The sequence below is a fragment of the Sphaeramia orbicularis genome, chromosome 6 (genome assembly GCF_902148855.1).
Source record: "Sphaeramia orbicularis chromosome 6, fSphaOr1.1, whole genome shotgun sequence".
NCBI lineage: Eukaryota > Metazoa > Chordata > Actinopteri > Kurtiformes > Apogonidae > Sphaeramia > Sphaeramia orbicularis.
Window position 1 is genome coordinate 6,685,380 of NC_043962.1, and position 21,396 is coordinate 6,706,775.

General features: G+C 35.4%; 1 protein-coding gene across 2 annotated transcripts in view; it reads right to left on the reverse strand.

Annotated features, from left to right (window-relative positions):
• Nucleotides 1-13,494: 13,494 nt before the first annotated feature.
• The window catches only part of cbln1 (cerebellin 1 precursor), a 78,157-nt gene continuing 70,255 nt past the window's right edge, over nucleotides 13,495-21,396 (reverse strand). Inside the window, exons 3-4 of one of the 2 annotated variants that reach the window (XR_003935581.1) lie at nucleotides 14,555-14,803; nucleotides 13,495-14,521 (exon numbers count right to left, since the gene is read on the reverse strand). Coding sequence is in view for 1 of the 2 variants with exons in the window: in XM_030136145.1 (XP_029992005.1) it covers nucleotides 14,606-14,803 (198 nt within the window). In the remaining variant the exon portion in view is untranslated. Of the gene's footprint in view, nucleotides 14,804-21,396 lie in introns of both variants that reach the window. The other variant, XM_030136145.1, reaches the window with a different exon arrangement.

Below are 21,396 nucleotides of genomic sequence, written 5' to 3' on the forward strand. Positions count from 1 at the left end.
TATATATATATATATATATATATATATATATATATATATATTATAGGTAATTTGATTGTTTTAATACATGAAAATATTCTTTATTAACATTAAAAGTAAAAAAAAAAAATCTCAATGTAAAGTTAGGGCAAAAAACTGTATTTTAATTATGGAAAATTACCGTATTTTTATGAGATGGTTATTTTCCGTTATTTTACAGTATTTTTTTGGCACCCCTGCTGCCGGAATAATACCATTTTTTTTTTTAAGTTTTTTTTTTTAATTTTTTTTTTACTGTGAAGTGAAGAAATGAGGAAAACGTGAAAAAAAAAAGCAGAAAAGAGTCATCAAACAGATCTGTTAGTTCAACTAAATGTTTTCACCGATTAAAAAAAAAAAGACACTTTGATGTAAATAATGTGTAGGTTTAATGGAAACTGTAGGAAAGACGGTGTTTTTGGAAATGAATGCACTTGTTCGTTACTGGTTTGAGTGGAGCAGACTGGTGGATCTCCTGACGATTTGAGGCTCGTTCAGATTCACTACGTCGCTGAGCTTCGGTCGGATGTTCTGGTTGTAAATGCAAACAAAAAAGCAGTTTTAAAGGCGATATCTGAGGTATTTTCGGCAGCCACCCAATCAAAGTCAAAGCGAGATTGGTAAAAACGTAAAACTTACGCTGCAGTTTTGTAAATAATATATTAGATATCAACGTATTAACCCTTAAAGACCAAACACACACTATCGACTTTAACCATCTACTGATCTAAACTGTTTAATAACTATCAGCTATAAATCCATGTAAATAATTGGTGTAAAATACAGTTTTACCTCAATTATTCATAGGATAAAATGTACATAAACTTGTAAAATGAGAATAAAATCAGCAAAATAGTTGAAAAGAAGGAAAAAAATTAACCAAAAAAAACTTGAAATGTGGCATAAAAGTGAACAAATCCTTCTAAAGAGAAGAGAAAATGAACATAAAACTATTAAAATGAAGAGAACACATAGGTTTCGTAACTTCCAGAACCCTGTATTTAATCTGCTAACCCTCAAAACCAAAACCATCTACTGATCTAAACTGTTAATACCTGTTGATCCATTAATTCTATCAATCCATGTCAATAATTGGTATAAAATACAGTTCTTCATCTTTTTTCATGGTCATCACATATGATCCATTTGGACGTTCAGAGGCTCCGTAGTTACCATGGAAACACCATCATCTTCTACAACACTGATTCACCAGGTAAAACCCATGGAGTTGGATCAATGACAGTGAATGGAACACTTGTTTTAATATGTATTAATAAACAAAATTAATAAAAATGAATTTAAAAATGCAAAATAATAAATGATGTGGAAAAATAAGTACAAAAATTACTTAAATTATGTAAAAAAGGATAAACTAAGCAACAAAATGAATAAAAACAGCCAAAGTAATGAATAAAATGATGAAAAAGAATAATATATGAATAAAAAAATCTATGTAACAGGAACAAATAAGCCACTAAAAGTAATTTGAAGAAAAAAAAACAAAAATTAATAAGAAAATTTACAAAATAATAAATAAACAAAGAGAAGATAAGCAACAAAAAAAAAAAAAAAAAAAAAAAAAGTAAACATTGATTTACCAGTAAAACCCATGGAGTTGGATCAGTGACAGTGGATGGACACACTGGGTTTATGTTCAGTTAATGAGAGATTTGCCACAAAAAAGTCACTTTTTCTCATTTTTAATTATTTAATATAATAACCTTTGAATTTACTCTGACCTTTAAAGAACATCAACATGATCAGTGAATTAAATTAGGAAATACATAATTTACACTGAAAGAAATTTAAATAAAGAGGATAATATTATAATAAATGGAGATAAATCACTTAAGAAAGGTTAAATGTAGACAATGTCGCAAGGAAGCTACATAAAATACTGTAAGCGAATCAGACCAGTAGTTTCAGAGAAGACTGTTGAAATGTAGACATTGATGACTTTGAGTTTGACCCTTGCAGGTCACTCAAGGTCAAAGGTCACGGACCCAAATGAAAGTCCATATATGGCTTCTATCAGTGATCAATAGTAACTATATGGACATCTGTAACCATTTACATCAAAATATGGACCATTAGAAGGAAAGCAAAAGTATTATTTCAAAAAATTCCTAAAAAAACCCTTAAAACACAACATTTCTCAAAACTGTGATCAGTCTTTGTAGACATTGTCCAAAGGATTAGGGCTGGGTATCATGGCCAATTTCCATAATCGATTCGATTTCGATTCATAAGGTTCTGAATTGATTAATCACGATTTGATTTGATTCGATTCGATATTGATTCGATTCAGTATTAATTGATTGACTGAGAGTAATTTAGTGATACCAAAGTACAATTTTGAGTTGTAACCTTATTATCTGAGTACCGCAGTCATGCAACACATCAGTACTGGTGCCAATATTGATAGTAGAAAGGAAATAAATCTGACATTTCAGCAGTAAATTGCTGAACGTGCTCTGAAATAATGAACGGGACAGAAACACTGCCATGTTTGTACAGTGGATCAGAACAGACTTTGACTTTGTCACCTTTCTTCTGTTTTATGGCTGGAGGATTCTACTCGGGGGGGGGGGGGTAGTGCAGTGGTCGGACATTGTCCTCTCCTCTTCCTCTAACTCAGCATAGGTGATAGTATGGATCCAAGTTATTATTCCAAGAACAGCCGGTTTCCCCCACCGCGTCTTTTCTGCGTGTTTTTCGCGAGCGAGACCAAGTTTTCCCCAATGGTTCGCAAGACAGAGCTGCCCGCGGTTCCACGTACTCCCAGTCCTACTCTGAAAAACCAATCTCATCCACTATTAATCGATTACGCAAAAATATTTTTACCCAGCCCTACCAAGGTGCTATGTAAAAAAAATGTGAAATGAAAAAGTTGAACAAACTGCTAATAAAGACAAGACATCGAAGACGACAGCGGACACAATGCCTTCATAATCGCTCATGGTCTGTCAGCAGTGAGCTAAAAAACTACAGTTAAACCACTTATTATCCGGTAGGTGATACGCATCTCTGAATTATACCCATCCTAACACACACACAGTACCTAGCATTAGCATCAGTAATTAGCATTAGCACACCTTAGGAGCAGTGAGCTGCCGTTGAAGGTTCTCATGGACCAACTCCAGATCTTCATCGGCACCGTGGGTCAAGGACAACAAGGACAATGAACCCGTATAAACCTGTTTTTAACGGCAGAGGGAAGTGCTAACCACTACGCCACCCACTTCCATGATGTCTTCCTATTGGAAATGAATGAGAAATCTTCAACTTTTGTGACAATTATTGCAATGATGATTTGATTCACAACAAATAGTCATTCTGCACATTTTCTGATGCATGTTGTGTGCACTTTCTTAAACCTGTGGGACATGTAACATGTTGAAATATTAACCCATAAAAACCCAAACGTCAGCCACCGACCAAAACCATCTACTGATCTAAACTGTTTAAAACTTGTTGATCAACTAATTCTATCATATACGTAAATAATTAGTGTAAAATACAGTTTATCCTCAATTATTCATGGGATAAAATGTACATAAACTTGTAAAAGGAGAAAAAAATATGCAAAATACTTGAAAAATAAGCAAAATATTCACCAAAAAAACCTTGAAATATGGCATTTAAGTGAATAAATCCTTCTGAAGTGAGGAAAAAATTAACAAAATACTTTAAAAAATAGGAGAATTCATAGTTCACAACATCCAGAACCCTGTATTTATTCTGTTAAACCCTTAAAAACCAAAACCATCTACTGATGTAAACTGTTTAATACCTGTTGATCCACTAATCCTATCAATACATAAATAACTGGTGTAAAATAGTTTTACCTCAATTATTCATAGGATAAAATGTACATAAACTTGTAAAAGGAGAAAAAAATATGCAAAATACTTGAAAAATAAGGGAAATATTCACCAAAAAAACCTGAAATATGGCATAAAAGTGACAAATCTTTCTAAAGTGAGGAAAAAATTAGCAAAATACTTTTAAAAAATTAGGAGAATACATAGTTTCATAACGTCCAGAACCCTGTATTTATTCTCAAAAACAAAAACCATCTACTGATCTAAACTGTTTAAATCTTTTGATCCATTAATTCTATCAATACATGTAAATAATTGGTGTAAAATACAGTTCTTCATCTTTTCATGGTCATCAGATATGACCCATTGGATGTTCAGAGGCTCCATAGTTACCATGGAAACACCGTCATCTTCTACAGCATTGATTCACCAGTGTCTGTCTCTTGTTGAAGTTGAACCCAAATGTGTCCTTTATCTCCATCCACCGACTAGACTCACTCTGTAAAATAACCCTGGTGGACTGGAGAAATTTACGACAGAGCGATTGGCATCGTTTTCTACCCAAATCTGTGAGAAACTGCTTCTGCTGCCCACAATGCACTTGGTGACAAAATTTCCGAAAAGTGACGTTTTTGTTTGCCCCAGCTAACCCTAACCCGAGGGTGTTTATGATGGAGTCATCTTCGAAGCTGTTCACCATGAGGGAAGTGATCCAGGTGCATAAACACAGCAAGGATTGATTATAATTAGGATATCACTGGGGTTTTATAAATTTGAAAAAAAATTGTGATGAAAGTCATACGCTGCTTTAATGAACATCTATACCAGGGGTGTCAAACACATTTTCTTTCAGGGGCCATATTCAGCCCAATCTGATCTCCAGTGAGTTGGAACCAGTAAAATAATAGCATAATAACCTATAATAATGACAACTCCAAATTTTTTAGTGCAAAAATAACATTAAATGATGAAACTATTTCTATTAGGGCTGAATGACATGAAAATGTATACAATATATATGTAATGTGATATAATATGTATGTAATATACACAAAATTTCAAATCTCGATATTCATGCCAGATATCTCGAAATCGTACGATACGATATGACTACGGGTTCGGTGAAAACCAAGCATTTTTCAGAAAAATACAAACATCATAATACAAAAGAATGTGGAACGTGCAGTTTTATTTATAAGAACTCACTGCCAGTCATCAACATAAACATTAAGTATGAATAAATGAAATTTGTTGTGACTGCCAGAGCTGTACATGCAGGGCGAGCGCAGGGGAAATCTATATCGTTTGTATCGTTGCTTTTTCGATATTAACATCTTGAATGTCCATATCTCGATATCGATACGATAACGATATATCTTTCAGCTCTAATTTCTATCCAAAACAAAAAAAGATGTGAATAACTGGAAAAAACGTGAAATTTCTGAAGAAAAATAAGTGCAATTTTATCAATATTATGCTTCAATTTATGATTTATACATGTGCATTACAGATTGGATCTACCAAGGCACAAAAAAGGCAGAATATTGTTAAAATTGCACGTATTTTTCTTCAGACATTCCAGGTTGCTCATATTTGTTCAGGTTATTGACATTTTATTGTTAAAGGATATCAGAATTTAATGTTCTTCACAATAAATCAATGAGATAAATTTGGTGTTGCCAGTATTTCGAGGCATATTATTTTCTCACATTAAACCAAGAAGAAAATTTGGAGTCATTATTCTAGGTTATTATGCTATTTTTTGAGTTTGATGCCTTGACTGTTAATATCTTCAGGGTAATTCTTGTATTCTGCACTTTGTAAATTCATCCCGCGGGCCGGATTGGAACCTTTGGTGGGCCAGATTTGGCATGTTTGACACCTGTGATCTATACAATCAAATATTGGAAATCTTTTCACTGGAAAACAGCAAAATACGGAGGATTATTTATAATACATGGTGATAAATCACTTAGAAAATGCTAAATATAGAGAAAAAAAACCATCTGGGAACTGCCACAGAAGTAACTGGGTCTTTATGGGTTAATACGTATCCGCTTATATCTATAAAACTAATGAGACAATAGATGAGCTGAAGATAAAACAAAACGATGAAGGGATCCGTGTATTAAAAGAGACGAATAAGGAGAAAGAAGGGAAAATAAACAAGGGAAATGCACACAAACTCACTGGAAAGCATCATGAACACCGCCACACCACCAGTGAACACACCGACAGCTGCACTCCAACACACCTGGGGCTGTGTGTATGTTCCTCGCCGTTTCAGAAGTTACGCCAGCTCCGACGGAACAAAGTGCCAGGCCAGCCTTGAAGTAGGTTTAACAAAATAAAAGTACCATTTAAATTTTATTGATTTCATCAGAGCAAATAAATAAGAAACAGTAGATATAAATTGATTTGATTGATTGATAAATTAAAGGATATTGTCATCGTTCTAAATATTCACATGTATTTTACAGTCAAGATAATCATAATAATAATAATCATAATAATAATCATAATAAGTCCTTTTTAGCTGTAGGTTTTCTTCTGGTAAAAGTATATAAGGAAGTAGTCTCAGCTTTTAGCCACAACTGGTTTGACCAAAACAAAAACAAGAAGCATGTTTTAATCAGAAGAGCAGAACGGCAGCCTCAGATTCCACACACAATCACTAGTAAGTTTTCTCTTGAATATTTTTTTATATAACACTGAAATACCGAAATACAGATATTAATAGTCATCAACCAGATTCAGTTTCCAGTATTAGTATTATCATTATTCTCATCATAATACCAGTAGAATAGAAACGGGCTTCATTTCAATATATTTATATATCAATATGAATGGATATATCTACTGTGTGTGTATATATATATATATTTATATATTATAGAGTTTGTGTCTGTAAGTGGTTTTCAGTGTCCAAAGTCCAACATTGAAGATAAAGCAAGGAAGGAATCCGTGCTGGGAGCAAATGAGTACAGCAGCAGATAAAAGTAGAGACATGAGGAGTTTTTTAATGGGGGGGGCGGGGGTCCGTGGAGAAATGAGGAGAGGCAGTTAAGGGGTGGTACCGAGGTGTACACAAAGGAAAAACATAGAATCTGCACTTGTTGGTAAACAGCGTTAGTCAAAGAGAACGAGAGAAAGAACGGGGGAGAGGTGGAGAAAAAGAAAAAAGCAGCAGTGACGAGAGACGAATAAGCAACAGAGGAGGAGGTGAAGGAAGATGGAGGACCATGCACATGTTTCTGTGGCTGTAAGATGAAAAAAAAAAAAATGACGGAACAAAGAAACGCGGGCAGATTACATGGAAACTAAAGCTGTAAGCAGCTATGGGCGGGGCCCTGCACCTTTGGGGGGTTTTAACGCTGGCATGTGGACGTCTTCAGGTCTGTCCTCCAATCAGATACAGAGGAGGAGCATGTGACTTCCCCTGTCGACAGTAAGAGAAAAAACAGCGCAAAATATGAAAAATATTTGCAAAATATTTGGGTTTACATGAAACCTCATATATGCCCTTAACTTTTCCAATCTATGGAGCCATTTTTGGTTAAATATGTGAGTGAATTGTGTTGTCATTGCAGTTCAATTCAATTCAAAGTTCAAAAAAAAAAAAAAAAAAAAAAAAAAACGTCAACGTGACACCTGCCTACATAGATCAAAATGGTTTTCAAATCTATGGAGCCATTTTTGGTTAAATATAGGAGTGAATTGTGTTGTCATTGCAGTTCAACTCAATTCAAAGTTAAAAAAAACAAACAAACAAAAAAAAAAAAACAATTCAACGTGACACCTGCCTACATAGATCAAAATGGTTTTCAAATCTATGGAGCCATTTTTTGGTTAAATATAGGAGTGAATTGTGTTGTCATTGCAGTTCAACTCAATTCAAAGTTAAAAAAAAACAAACAAAAAAAACAATTCAACTTGACACCTGCCTACATAGATCAAAAGGGTTTTCAAATCTTTGGAGCCATTTTTGGTGAAATATACAAATTAACTGTGTTGTCATTACAGTTCAATTCAGTTCAAAGTTAAAAATTTTTTAAAAAAGGTCAACTTTTACCGTTTCAGTCATGGAACATTAAAGACAAAAAATTATTGGCTATATTGTTGGCAGCCAGTAAGAACTCAGTTACGAGGAAATGGTTAAAAGTAGAACCGCCCACCGTTGACGAAGGGATTGGAACTGTCTATGAGATTTACGTTATGGAGAAGATATCGTTTTCCATCAGAGTTAAAAAAAAGAAAAATTTTATAATATCTGGTCTAAATGGACTGAGTACGTAAAACCAACCAGATCAGATTTCATTTGATTGTATTCGTGCTTTGTGTTAATCTGTCTGCTTTTATGCGAGGTTATGATTGTATGAGGTGGTGCGCTCCCCTGTTCTGTTTTGTGTATGAATGTTTCAACTGAAATTAAGAGTCATAAAAAAGAAATTATAGAAGGGCAATATGGATATAATGTTCTAAACTTTCCGTATCCATCCTAATTGTTTTTGTTTTGAATGATTATGTAATTAATATATGTGATGGACATTTTGCCTTTCTAATAAAAGATAATTTCAAAAAAAAAAAAAGAAAGAAAGGTCAACTTTACGCCTGCCACATAGATCAAACTGCTGGACTTCCTGTTGGGTCAGGGTTTGGACCAGGGTCTGTGCATCTGGATCTGATACATGAACCTACTACTTTGGGTTCTACATGAAACCTCACAAGTGGCCTCATCCCGTTCAAATCTATGGAGCCATTTCTGATGAAAATATAGAAATGAATGGTGTTGCCATTGCAGTTCAATTCAATTCAAAAGTTCAAACATTAAACAAAAAAGGTCAACTTTACACCTGTCTACATCAATCAAATGGTTTTCAAAATAATGGAGCCATTTGTGGTGAAATATAGAAATTAGATGCAGGAGTTGTTTTCTTTTGTTCACACAAAGTAGTAGTAGAGTCATTAAGATATGATGACAAAATGAAAACCCTTGAACTATAGAAATTAGAATTGCCGTTCAATTCAAATCAAAATTAGAAAAATAGAAGAAAAAAAAAAATCTATGGAACCATTTCTGCTGTTGTCATTGCAGTTTTATTGAATGAAAACCTGCCATTTTAACTCTTTAGGCACCAAAGTTTGTTTTTTTGTTTTTTTTTTAAATATTCAATTTTCATGTCAAGATTTCAAACATAATGTGCGTGCACTTGAAAACCATCGGCCTTCAGTCCATGCCAGAGTTGTTGCACATACGGACGGTCAAACAATGACAATACCCTGCGGTGAGAGCCGAGGGTAAAAAAGCTACGGCTTGGAAGCGTTTGGAGATAAAGTCAAACTGTAAATGTGAAAAATATTGGTTATGACCCAAAGTTTATGATGGGGCTCAATGTACTCATGTAATTTATGTTTATGTTTACGCATTTGGCAGACGCTTTTTTCCAAAGCGACTTACAGGGGAAAACCAATTAAATCACTCAATCAATCAAATTTTATTTATATAGCGCCAGATCACAAAAAAAGTTAGCTCTTGACATTTTATATATAGAGTTGGTCAAAACCAGACTCAAAACCAGACAATTTACATATTGTGACATCACAGGTGCGCGGCCATATTAGATTGTTTTTACATGGATATTTTCTTTGTGTTTTAAGTTTTTTGTCATTTTAAAATAAATAAAATAAATGAACTTAAACATTAGTAGCATACTTACTCACTAAAACCAGCTCTAGAACACACCTTTAAACTGGATTTTCTCCTTCACCTTGATTAGAAACATGCCCTGAAATGGTGATTAAAGGGGCTCATGTCCGCCATTTTTCTGGTGGGAGGTGGTGGCAACATTTGGCAACTATGGTCTGTTTATTCAGTTATGTTGGTTGTTGCTATATTACAACTTTGGCGCTTAAAGGGGTAATATCTTTGACCTGCAACGTTCAAAAAATGGAACAAAATGGGCAAAGTTACACCTGCCTACATAAATGAAAATGCTGGGCTTCCTGTTGGGTTTAGGGTCTGGTTTCAGGAGGCTTTATTGTGCGTCTGGATCTGATACATGCAAGGTGCGATTTGTCAAAAAAACAGAGGGGGGATGGGTTTTTTTTTGTCGCAGCCGGGGGGGCACACCAGTTGTATACATGGGGCCATAACTAACGCTGGCATGAAACTTTACATACTTTCAAAGTCCAACTCCAGGTTCTATTCCTCTATTACACTGGTCTACAATTTTTAGAAATAATTTGCTTCAGAGATTAAATGTGCTAAATGTTACGTATTTTAATATGATTAATTGGAAAATAAATGACAAAAGTGCCGGTTTGCTGATGTTTTCAAGGTATATGATTAAGTGTTATTACACATATATATTGGTTTATGTACATTTATATAATAGTTTTATAAATCTTCCACTAAATAGAACCTGTAAAGTGAATGTATTCTAATGTGCAGACAGTGTTTTGAAGTAGATCTTGTAGCTCTGAGACAAATATTCCTTTTGAGTCAAACCATTCCTCTCGTTAATTCTTGAATTTCACATTTTGACCCAAGGCTGTATCTTGGAAAGTTCAGCCAACCAGTATTTTTACTTGATTTTTCGTTATCAGTGACCTCTCATGTGGTAAAATTTCATTACTTTTATTCTGGAAGCATTTCCCTTGTAGACCAGTGTTATTCAACGGATCTTAAACAAAATTTCACAACTTCTAACCTGTATCCACTAGACCCCACTCTACTGCTCTATCTATGAGCCCCCCACAAAAGCTGGGCCCCATGAATTTGTCACATTTACACCCCTTTACGGCACCCCAGGGCATGGGGACGTTCGGGAATTCTGAGACTGCGACAGTTGGGTTCAGGTAACATTAGTGTCAGTAATGTAGGATATAGATGTAAGAAAACTGACACAACCTGATGGTATCTACATTGGTTGGTGCCCCCACCCCACCCCGGATGATGAAATTCTTTGAGCAGGAGTAGGGATGTAAAAAGCAGATGGGGGGGTTGATCCCTCCCAACAAATCACACCCTGGATACATGTACCTACTAAACTGGGTCTACGTGAAACCTCATGCATGCATTTCATTGTCTAGCTCTTATAGGGGGCGTTACGGAGCCAGTTTCTGGAAAAATCTAGAAAATCACAGCATCGCCACTGCAATTCCATGAAACAAAATAACTTTGTCTTTCTTTAGATGAGACTGAATAAGCACACAGGTGGTAACTGGCAAGAAAATAGCATGAATTGAACAAATTAGCACTGCCTACATAAACCAAAGTGGTGGACTTCCTGTTGGGTTTACATTATGGCTCCAGGAGGCTTCACTGTGCTAACATGTGCGACTATGTCTGGTACGTCTGAGTTCTAATGCTCCTTCGTCTTGTGTATGATTGGATGCAGTTCTTCTGTGCTGCAAAATCAATTTACCTACGAGCACAATAAAGAAACCTGAATTTTCCTCTGACATGAGTATATGATTCATTAAATTCAGTGAAGAAGAAGAATCTCTCATCTTGTTGATACTTGGTTCCAAGAAATACTTCATGTTTTTTTCCTCTAAAATGCTCTAAAAAAATGTCCTGTGAGCCTCAGATTTCTCATGCAAATCAGTGTTTTTAAGGTAGGCATGGGTGATATTTATCCAGAATCTCAAAGGGGAATCAAATTTAAGTCCTTAATGATGAGGCATTTTGGATATTTTTATTCTAACAGGTAGATCTAACAGTATCACACTCTGATGGTTTGGTGAGTAAATCTGGTCATGTAATTAAAAACGCTGCAGAGTGCGTGTGATGCACTTACAGATGAGCTGCTTCTGCGCATGAACGGCAAAACAAAGGGTGAATTTATGAGGTTAACCCACTGTTTCCTGTGGAATTAATGTCTTGGTGTGGTGGTGTGGTGGTGTGGTTGGGGGGGGCTGTATCGGCCGGTTTCCATCCTACTTATAATAAGGGGGGGGGGGGCAGGGCGGTCCATCCCGCAAGTATTATACATAATACCTACTGGGACACCACTAGGGGTGTTAGAAAATATCGGTTCTGCAATATATCGCAATATTTCATTTCACAATACTGTATCGATATTAAAAAGTACTGTATCGATATTTTTAGATATTTATTCAAATGCAGACATGACCGAGGTTCATTTTTGTTTTTCTTTTTTGTTTTATATTATTTATTATTATTTAACACTCTTTTATTAAATAATGTTAGTTCCTTTGTTGGTATCGCATAAAAATAATGTTCTGAGGCTAGTTCTGAACTAATAGAATATGAACATTTGAACAGGATCTTAAACTGTAATGTCTGTAAAACAGAATTTAAGTTTTAACACAGGAACATTTTGTGATATAACATTAGATCCCGTTGTGATCAAATAAAAATGTGTTAGTATTGTGCAGATTTCTGGTGTAATTCAATTCCTCAAGGAAATAATCATTTAAACAAAAGAAACAAACAAAAAAAAAATCGCCTTTTTTAACAGTATCATGATATATCGAATTGTGATCCTAGTATTGTGATTTGTATCGTATCGCCTTATTCTTGCCAATGCACAGCCCTAGACGCCACTAGCAACTGTGGGCTCCATGAAAGGTGAATGTTGTGGACCCCGTCAGAAAATTCAGTATCTTGTTGATCTGTTGGAGCGGTGGAGCTGGGTGGGGGGGCGGCAGTTGTATACATGGGGGTGCGGTCCATAACTAACGAAACTAACGCTGGTCTGAAGCGAAACTGAAACTTAACATGCTTTCAACGTCCAACTCCTGGCTTCTATACCTCTATTATACTGCGGATCTTACATGAAATTTTCACAACTTCTAACCCAGTGGTTTCCAACCTTTTTTGGCTCGTGACCCCATTTTAAACATCACAAAATCATCATCACACATCACATCACACATTCTGGTGACCCCAGACATTCAAAACAGAGACATTTTTTTTTTGCTGAAATAAATTTTTTTCTGATTCATGTATAATTTGCTATACTAGTTGCAAATAAACCTTAATTTTAGACAACATTTAGTCTATATAATGTATATTATTATGGACGGAGGCAGTAAATCCAGGTGTAGAATTACTGCACAAAGTGAGAATTTGATTTCCTTGGTCAGGATATGTCAGTCAGTCCAGCTTGGATTTATAAGGCTGACAATTAATACTGAACAAACAAGAACTGAAACTATGAATTATGAAAGAGCTGCAGCATCTGAAACTGACCACAATGAACATTTGACAGATAAACAGAACCACAGTGCTGCAGTTTCACACTCAGTTTGTCATGTCTTTTATGTATTGGGATTGTCTCTGTCAACTCACCATATATTTTTTATTTGTAAGTTTTTATTTTTATCAATTACTAGAAATTCCAGGCGACCCCACATGGGGTCCCGACCTCAAGGTTGAAAAACACTGATCTAACCTATATCCACTGGACCCCCCACAAATGCTACGCCCCATGAATTTGTCACATTTACCCCCACCTTTACGACGGTGACGATTTTTTTGTATGAAATGTATGTAGTGGCGGTAAAGACTTTGCCGTGGCGCTGCACCACGGTAAAACCTTACCAGCAGAAACGCTGTGAGCTGATGGAATTAATCTCATAAAATTCAGAAACACTATTCTGAAACATTTAAAATGTATGTTTTTTGCTTTTATTTTCCTTCATATGTTAATATCCTGATGTGTAATAAATGAAATAAACCTTCAGGCATTATCAGGATACTCTTCCAACTGCCAGAATTATCAGCTTACTTGAAGTAGATATCAATATTAGTGAATATGGTAAAAAAAAATATTGTGATCGTACCAGATGTTGTTTTACTAGTCCCATAAAATGAAAATTGGCCAGCTGTTGTATTTTATTAGACGTGTCCGGCTTATGAGATTATCACTTTGAAGGCTTGGAAAACATTGACTGCATCAGGGTTATGGAACAGGAAATAAAAGGAAATGGAAAAAAAAAGAGGAATGTGTCTCTCAAGAAATATTGTACCATTTTTTTTTATGAGAAAATAAATTATATGATAAACTATAAAACACCACATATAGGAGACGTAAATGTGTCCTTCGCCATGATTTTGCGATCAATGTTTAGCGTTTCCCCGATAAAATGTGTTTGGCTTTTTGGGGAACAAGGACTGATCCAAAATCACTGCAAAAAACAAACAAACAAAAAAAATAATAAAGCACCTGTCTGACGTTAAAAAAAAGACTTGACACATGGTAACAGTTAACAGGTGCTGAGCTGGTTCCTTAAGAAAACATTCTTCAAAGCGTATGTAGATAGAGATCAATGGATTAATGACTGGTATTGAATGGATGTGGGAAGAAGAGGGAGGAGGGAGGGAGGGAGGGAGGGGAAGTTACACTCAGGCTTTAAAACACTCTGGAACATTAGAAATGATCAATTGGCGTCTTCAGCAGAGAATAAAAAAAGGTTTTGGCTGTCCAAGCTGCAGAGAAAGAGAGGGAGGGAGGATGGATAAGAGGATGGATGACATAAGGAAGGGAAGTGAAGAAGTTGGCCTGTTTACTCGTATTAAACCTTCCTAATTGTTCTCCCATTTTCATGCTCTTACATATATTTTTTTCCTCTCTAATATCCCTCTTTCTCCCCCTTCCTTCCTCCTCGTTCCAAACAGAAGTCCATTGTTACATCCCCTCTTTCTTTTTTCCTCCTCTGTTTCCCATCTTCCACCAGCTTCTCCTCCTTCGTCTTCCATCTCCGGCTCTCCTCCTCCTCCCTTTCTCTTCCTCTTACATGGGAAACACCAGAAAGCCAGAGAAGGTGGAGTATTTCCATCCCCCCATGAGGTTTCCCCTCTCCAGTTTGAGGTAGGCCCGGTCTCCCTTCTCCATCTGGATCAGGACGCCGTTGCTGGCTGCCTCGCGTGTCACATCCTGGTCGCCGGCAAATGCCGAAATCACGGGCCAGCCGTTGTGCATCAGGCTCACCTGGACGAGGCAGAAGAAGACAGTTTACACGATGAGACAAGTGGGGGGGGGGGCAGACTCTGACAACACAACCTGGCATATACTCGCCCACACCAGCACTGAAGACAGGGACATTTTATATGACGCACACTTAAAATACTACCATGATTCATGTGGATTCTGTGGTATTTTTAGACTCTGAGTTAACCCCTTGTGCGGATTCGCCTCAATATTCTGTTTATCTACGATCCCTGATGTTCATGAAACACACCACGTACATGTGCAGCCACGATGATGTAAATATGTACATTTAATTTTTAATTCTAATTCTTTATTCATATAAAGATTTATACAAATACCACATTTCTATTTTTCTCTATATTTTCATTTTTCACTCATTTGTGTCTTTTTCTCTGAACTTGCTAGTTGTATTTTTGCTGTTGTTAACTGTGAAATTTCCCCACGGTGGGATAAATTAAGTCTTATCTTATCTTAGCTTATTACCTCTGCCAGGAGGTATGGTGATTCGCTTTGCTTTGTGTGTTTGTTTGTTAGCAGGATAACAAAAAAGTTATGGACAGATTTTGATGAAATTTTCAGGAAATGTTGATACTGGCACAAGGAAGAAATAATTACAGTTTGGTGGTGATCGGGGGGGGGGGGGGGGGGGGGGGGGGGGGGGGGGGGGGGGGGGGGGCAGATCTGTCTTGGCAGAGGTCTGCGCTCTCTGAGTGCTTTTCTTGTCTTCAGTGTTGGTGTTATTCATTTCATGACATTCTATTGATTTATACTGACTTATACTGATATGTTTAATGTGTTTTACACTGGATTGTACTGTTTTATGTGAGTTATGTTATTTTATGTTAGGGACTAAAGATGGAAGTTAGCCTTGGCTATAAAGGCAGGAAGGCAGGGGCTATTGTTTTTGGTTTGGTTTGTTTGTTATCACTTTAGCAGCAAAACTACTGGTTGAATTCATACCAGATTTATAGATTACCAGATCTATTCTGGGTCACCTAGTTACATTTTGGGAAAAGTAGGTCAAACTTAAATTTTTTTTATGAATTTTAAATATTTTTTTCCCCCATTTACTTATAACGGACGAAATGTGTCTATGCTGACATTAGCACACGCATAGACATGATGACATCAGCTCGATAGCTCTATCTATCTATCTATCTATCTATCTATCTATCTATCTATCTATCTATCTATCTATCTATCTATCTATCTATCTATCTATCTATCGTTCTATCGTTCTATCGTTCTATCTATCGTTCTATCGTTCTATCTATCGTTCTATCTATCTATCATTCTATCTATCTATCGTTCTATCTAAATGAATAATCTCCACATAATTTGCATTCTGCGTCACTGTAACAGCACAAATATTTTATTTTGTGATAACCCTGTATAATGTGAATTATGTGCAATAAACTCGTGCTATAATCCTCTGTTCTTACTACAACAATACAATATTTATTCAAACATAAATAAACAATTTTTATTGACTGTTCATAGACATACATGCTGTTAATGTTGTATCTATTCATATTTTACATCTATTTTTATGTTATTGTACTTGTAGTTCTACTCTTATTACCTCCACCAGGAGGTATTGTGATCACTTTGTTTTGTGTGTTTGCGTGTTTGTTTGTTTGTTAGCAAGATAACTCAAAAATTTATGGACGGATTTTCATGAAATTTTCAGGAAATGTTGATACTGGCACAAGGAACAAATGATTACATTTTGGTGGTGATTGGGGGGGGGGGGTCTGTCTTGGCGGAGGTCTGCGCTCTCCGAATGCTTTTCTCATTTTACTTTTTAGCTTTTATAATTTTATATCGGCTCTATTCTTATTTTCTTATGTGTTGGTTTTTTATTCATATTGTTTGCACTGACTGCAGTAACACTGAACACACAGTGACAATAAGGTCTATTCTGATTATTTTCCATAATTGTAAGTTTATTTAGGCAGTAAAAGGTTAAGTCTGATCCCACCCACAGAATTCAACATCTGAAGAATGTGTATTTTGTGATGATATAACAACATAGTGCGACTCCACGGCTCTCTGATCTGCACTCAGCACATTATCAATAGATCTATCAGACGTGTACCTCCCTGTTGCTTGTCTTTTCATTTACCACATGGAAAAGACTGAACAATGAGACGTTCACGCTCGCAGCCGTACGGTACACCCGCACTCTGTCTGACTCAACAAATGTTTCAACGGGGGAAAAACTGCTTCTTCTTACAAACAGAGGTAGCTGTCAGTGATTCGTCCTCCCCCCACTTCCCAGGCCAGCCGGCATAAAAAAAAAAAAAAAAAACAGACAGCAGCTTTTCATCACTTCTGTTTTGAGCAACAGCGGCAATAAGACAGCTCTGTCGGATTTGTTTCCCCCTCATGCGTAACTAAGAAATGGTTTTATGCTCCCCCTGGCGCTGATGCACTACTAAAACAAACTGTTTATGCAGAATCACACTTTGTAAAACCTGTGAGACTTCATGAACAAATGTATACACTTCAAAAACTGAAGTGAAACTGCAGAGTTTTAGGTGTCGGGAAGCGTTTTTTCAATGTTCTGGAAGAAAATAGGACTCACCCTTGAAGAGGTTAAATATGAAAAACAAATCAGTTAAATTATTATGCAGATTTGTGAGTAGGAATGTTCTATTCTGATTGGGCCGACTTCACATGAAAACCTACAGAACTAATGGTTTGATTAAACCATTTTAGACAATTGTGTCTCCGGTGACAAATTTTTGTAAATTACTGCAACTCTTTAACCATTTGTGCTATTGACAAAATCAAAATATCATCTGAAAGCTGAGATTGGGAGCTTTCATTTGATATATAACACATTAGGGTAGAGGCCTGCATTGGCTGAGGGGGTGGGGGTGGAAGTGGGCGGAGCAGAGAGCAGCAGAGTGCAGTCAGTGAGAGAGAGGTGGAAGATTTTTATTACTTTTAGCAGCATTTTAGTGAGGTTTTAGCTGTGTTTTTTTTGCAGTGAATTCTTTTAAATAATTGTATATAATATTGATAGTGCTGTTTTGGAATGTTCTGCTAGTGTTTTGCCGTGTTTTTGTCGAGTTTCGCTGTTTTTGTTTTTTCACCTTTTTTATTGTTTTCTCTGTATTTTTCTGGTTTGTATAGTTCACTGATAGTTGTATTTCAGCTGTAAATATTATATAAATGTATCCAGGGCATACACAGATGCAGCGTCTGTCTTTGAATCAGGTGATGGATGTTTTTGTCAGTGAAATGAGGGGCTCTGTCTACAACTAGACAGAAAGTGAACACAGACTATCACACAGGATCCAAATGACTAGAAAGAACTAAAAAAATAAGAAGAACATGGACACAGAATGATCGAGACAAACTAAAATGTTTGAGCACATGGAAAATAGTTGTAAGTTTTTTTCTATAATCTCTTAAAGTTTCATTGTTGTTTTTCATAAAAAATACGGTTTTAAAAAAATCTGAGTCCATTGGTTTTTTTGGGGGTTTTTTTTGGTCCAACACACTGTTCTGAATATTATTTACATATAAAATTGATAATTAATGGCCAGATATTGAAAATTATGTTCTTCCTGAAATAAGATGCAAAAGAATTGGCAAAAAATTAACATTTTCTGACACTTTTATTGCAAAAACAACATAAAGACATCTAGGTCTGTTATAATGGTAGACCTTACAGGTTTAAAGGTGTTGTCTACCTCGCAAACAAGTGTGATGGCATCATTTCATAGTGGAGGAGGTAATTGGTGCTAAAGTCTACTAGTTTATGCTCAGAAAATAATAATAATAATAATAATAATAATAATAATAATAATAAAAAACCTCTGAAACCCTGTGTTTGGATTCAGAATTCCACAGCTTTTAAAGTTGGAAGGATATTCATAACCACTGGCACTTGAATTAAGGAAAAAAAATCTTGAATTAAGCAAAAAAAATCTTGAATTAAGCAAAAAAAAAAAAAAAAAAATCTGAAATTAAGCAAAAAAAATCTTGAATTAAGCAAAAAAAAAAAAAAAAACTTAGCAAATGGAACAAGTGAAAATTATCTCAGTAAGATTTCTTGAAATAAGATTTTCCAGATCTATTGTCTAAAAATCAGTTCTTATATCTCGCTGAAAAGTTACTCGTTAGTAGAGCAGCAAAAAAGTTAATACATCGGCCACATCGGCTACATATTGGCCGATGTTGATTAATTGGTGAAACGTTATAATCAGCCCGATTAATCGGCCGGCTGATTAATCGGTCGGGCTCTACTCGTGAGGTGATTACGTCTTATTTCAAGTGCGATGAGATATTTGGACTAGAAATGAGAAAAATACACTTAGTAAGATTTAGATTTTTTTCCAGTGCAGGAAAATAAATCAAAACATAAAACTACTCAACACTACAAACAATCACATTTAATTAACTGTGGTAAAATAGACAATAAGAGTCATTAAAACAAATAAATATCATCAGTGTTTGTGTACAACCAGCTGTGAAACAACTGTCAAAGCACAGAAGAGACACTGGAACATGTTCCCTCTAGTACAGCACAGTGTCACTGAACCACTTCACACCTCAGTGGCGTTCGTCTGGTTACGCTACAACGCTTCCATACATTAACATTTGTATTTACATATCCAATCTCAAAGCGCCGGCTGTAAATGCCTCTGTTCACACCCGACATTAGAATGGTCCTTAAATGATCCGCTATGATCTATATCCGAATAAACAAGCGTATCCGTCGCCTCAAACGGAAAACAAACTTCATTACAAGTCCAACAGGCGGCATTGAAATGTTTATGTGAGATGTTGTTTTGATGTTTTCGGATCCATACACAGGGTCAAAGACTTCATGTTTAGACCTTGTAGCCCAGTACGGGACTGGATTTAACATTCAGGTATTTTTTCATATTAGAACCTCGAATCCTATTGGTTTTAATGCTCAGGTCGGAAACTTAATATATGAAATATCAGAATCAGGATTAGAATCTGTAACCGATAAAGACCCAAACATCCACCACTGACCAAAATAATCTATTGATCTAAAATGTTCCAAACAGGTTGATCCATTAATCCCATCAATACATGTAAATAATTGGTGTAAAATACAGTTTTACCTCAAGTATTCATGGATAAAATGTACAAAAACTTGTAAAATGAGAATAAAAAATTAACAAACAAAAAAACAAAAAACAAAAAGCCCTTGAAATATGGCATAAAAGTGAACAAATCCTTCTAAAGTGAGGAGAAAATGAGCAAAATACTTTAAAAATGAGGAGAATTCAGAGCTTCACAGCATCCAGAACCCTGTATTTAGTCTGTTAACCCTCAAAAACCAAAAAAAAAAAAAAAAAAGTCTACTGACGTAAACTGTTCAATACCTGCTGATCCACTAATCCTGTAAATACATATGAATAATTGCTGTAAATGCAGTTTTACCTCAATTATTCATAGGATAAAATGTACAAAAACTTGTAAAATAAGAAAAGAAATAAGCAAAATACTTGAAAAATAAGGAAAAAATGAACCAAAAAGCCCTTGAAATATGGCATAAAAGTGACCAAATCCTTCTAAAGTGAGGAGAAAATGAGCAAAAATACCTGAAAAATGAGAAGAATTCATCATTTCATAACTTCCAGAACCCTGTATTTAGTCTGTTAACCCTCAAAAACCAAAACCATCTACTGATTAAAACTGTTTAATACCTGTTGATCCAGTAATTCTATGAATACATGTAAATAATTGGTGTAAAATACAGTTTTACCTCAAGTATTTGTGGAGAAAATGTACAAAAACTTGTAAAATGAGAATAAAAAAAGCAAAATACCTGAAAAATGAGCAAAAAATGAACCAAAAAACCCTTGAAATATGGCATAAAAGGGAACAAATCCTTTTAATGTGAGGAGACAATGAAAAAAAAACTTGAAAAATGAGAAGAATTCATCATTTCATAACATCCAGAACCCTGTATTTATTCTGTTAACCCTCAAAAACCAAAATCATCTACTGATTTAAACTGTTTAATACCTGTTGATCCATTAATCCTACCAATATATGTAAGTAACTGGTGTAAAATGCAGTTTTACCTCAAGTATTCATAGGATAAAATGTACAAACATTTGTAAAATAAGAAAAGAAATCAGCAAAATACTTGAAACATAAAGAAAAAATGAACCAAAAACCCTTGAAATATGGCACAAAAGGGAACAAATCCTTCTAAAGTGAGGAGAAAATGAGCAAAAATACCTGAAAAATTAGGAGAATTAATTTCATAACTTCCAGAAGCCTGTATTTATTCTGTTAACCCTCAAAAACCAAAACCATCTACTGATGCAACTGTTTAATACCTGTTGATCCACTAATTCTATTAATACATGTCAATAATTGGTGTAAAATACAGTTCTTCATCTTTTCATGGTCATCAGATATGACCCATTTGGACGTTCAGAGGCTCCGTAGTTACCGTGGAAACACCGTCATCTTCTACAGCATTGATTCACCAGTAAAACCCATGGAGTTGGATCAATGACAATGGATGGACACACTGGGTTTATGTTCAGTTATTGATGTATTTGTGGAAAAAAATAACTTTTTTCAGTTAT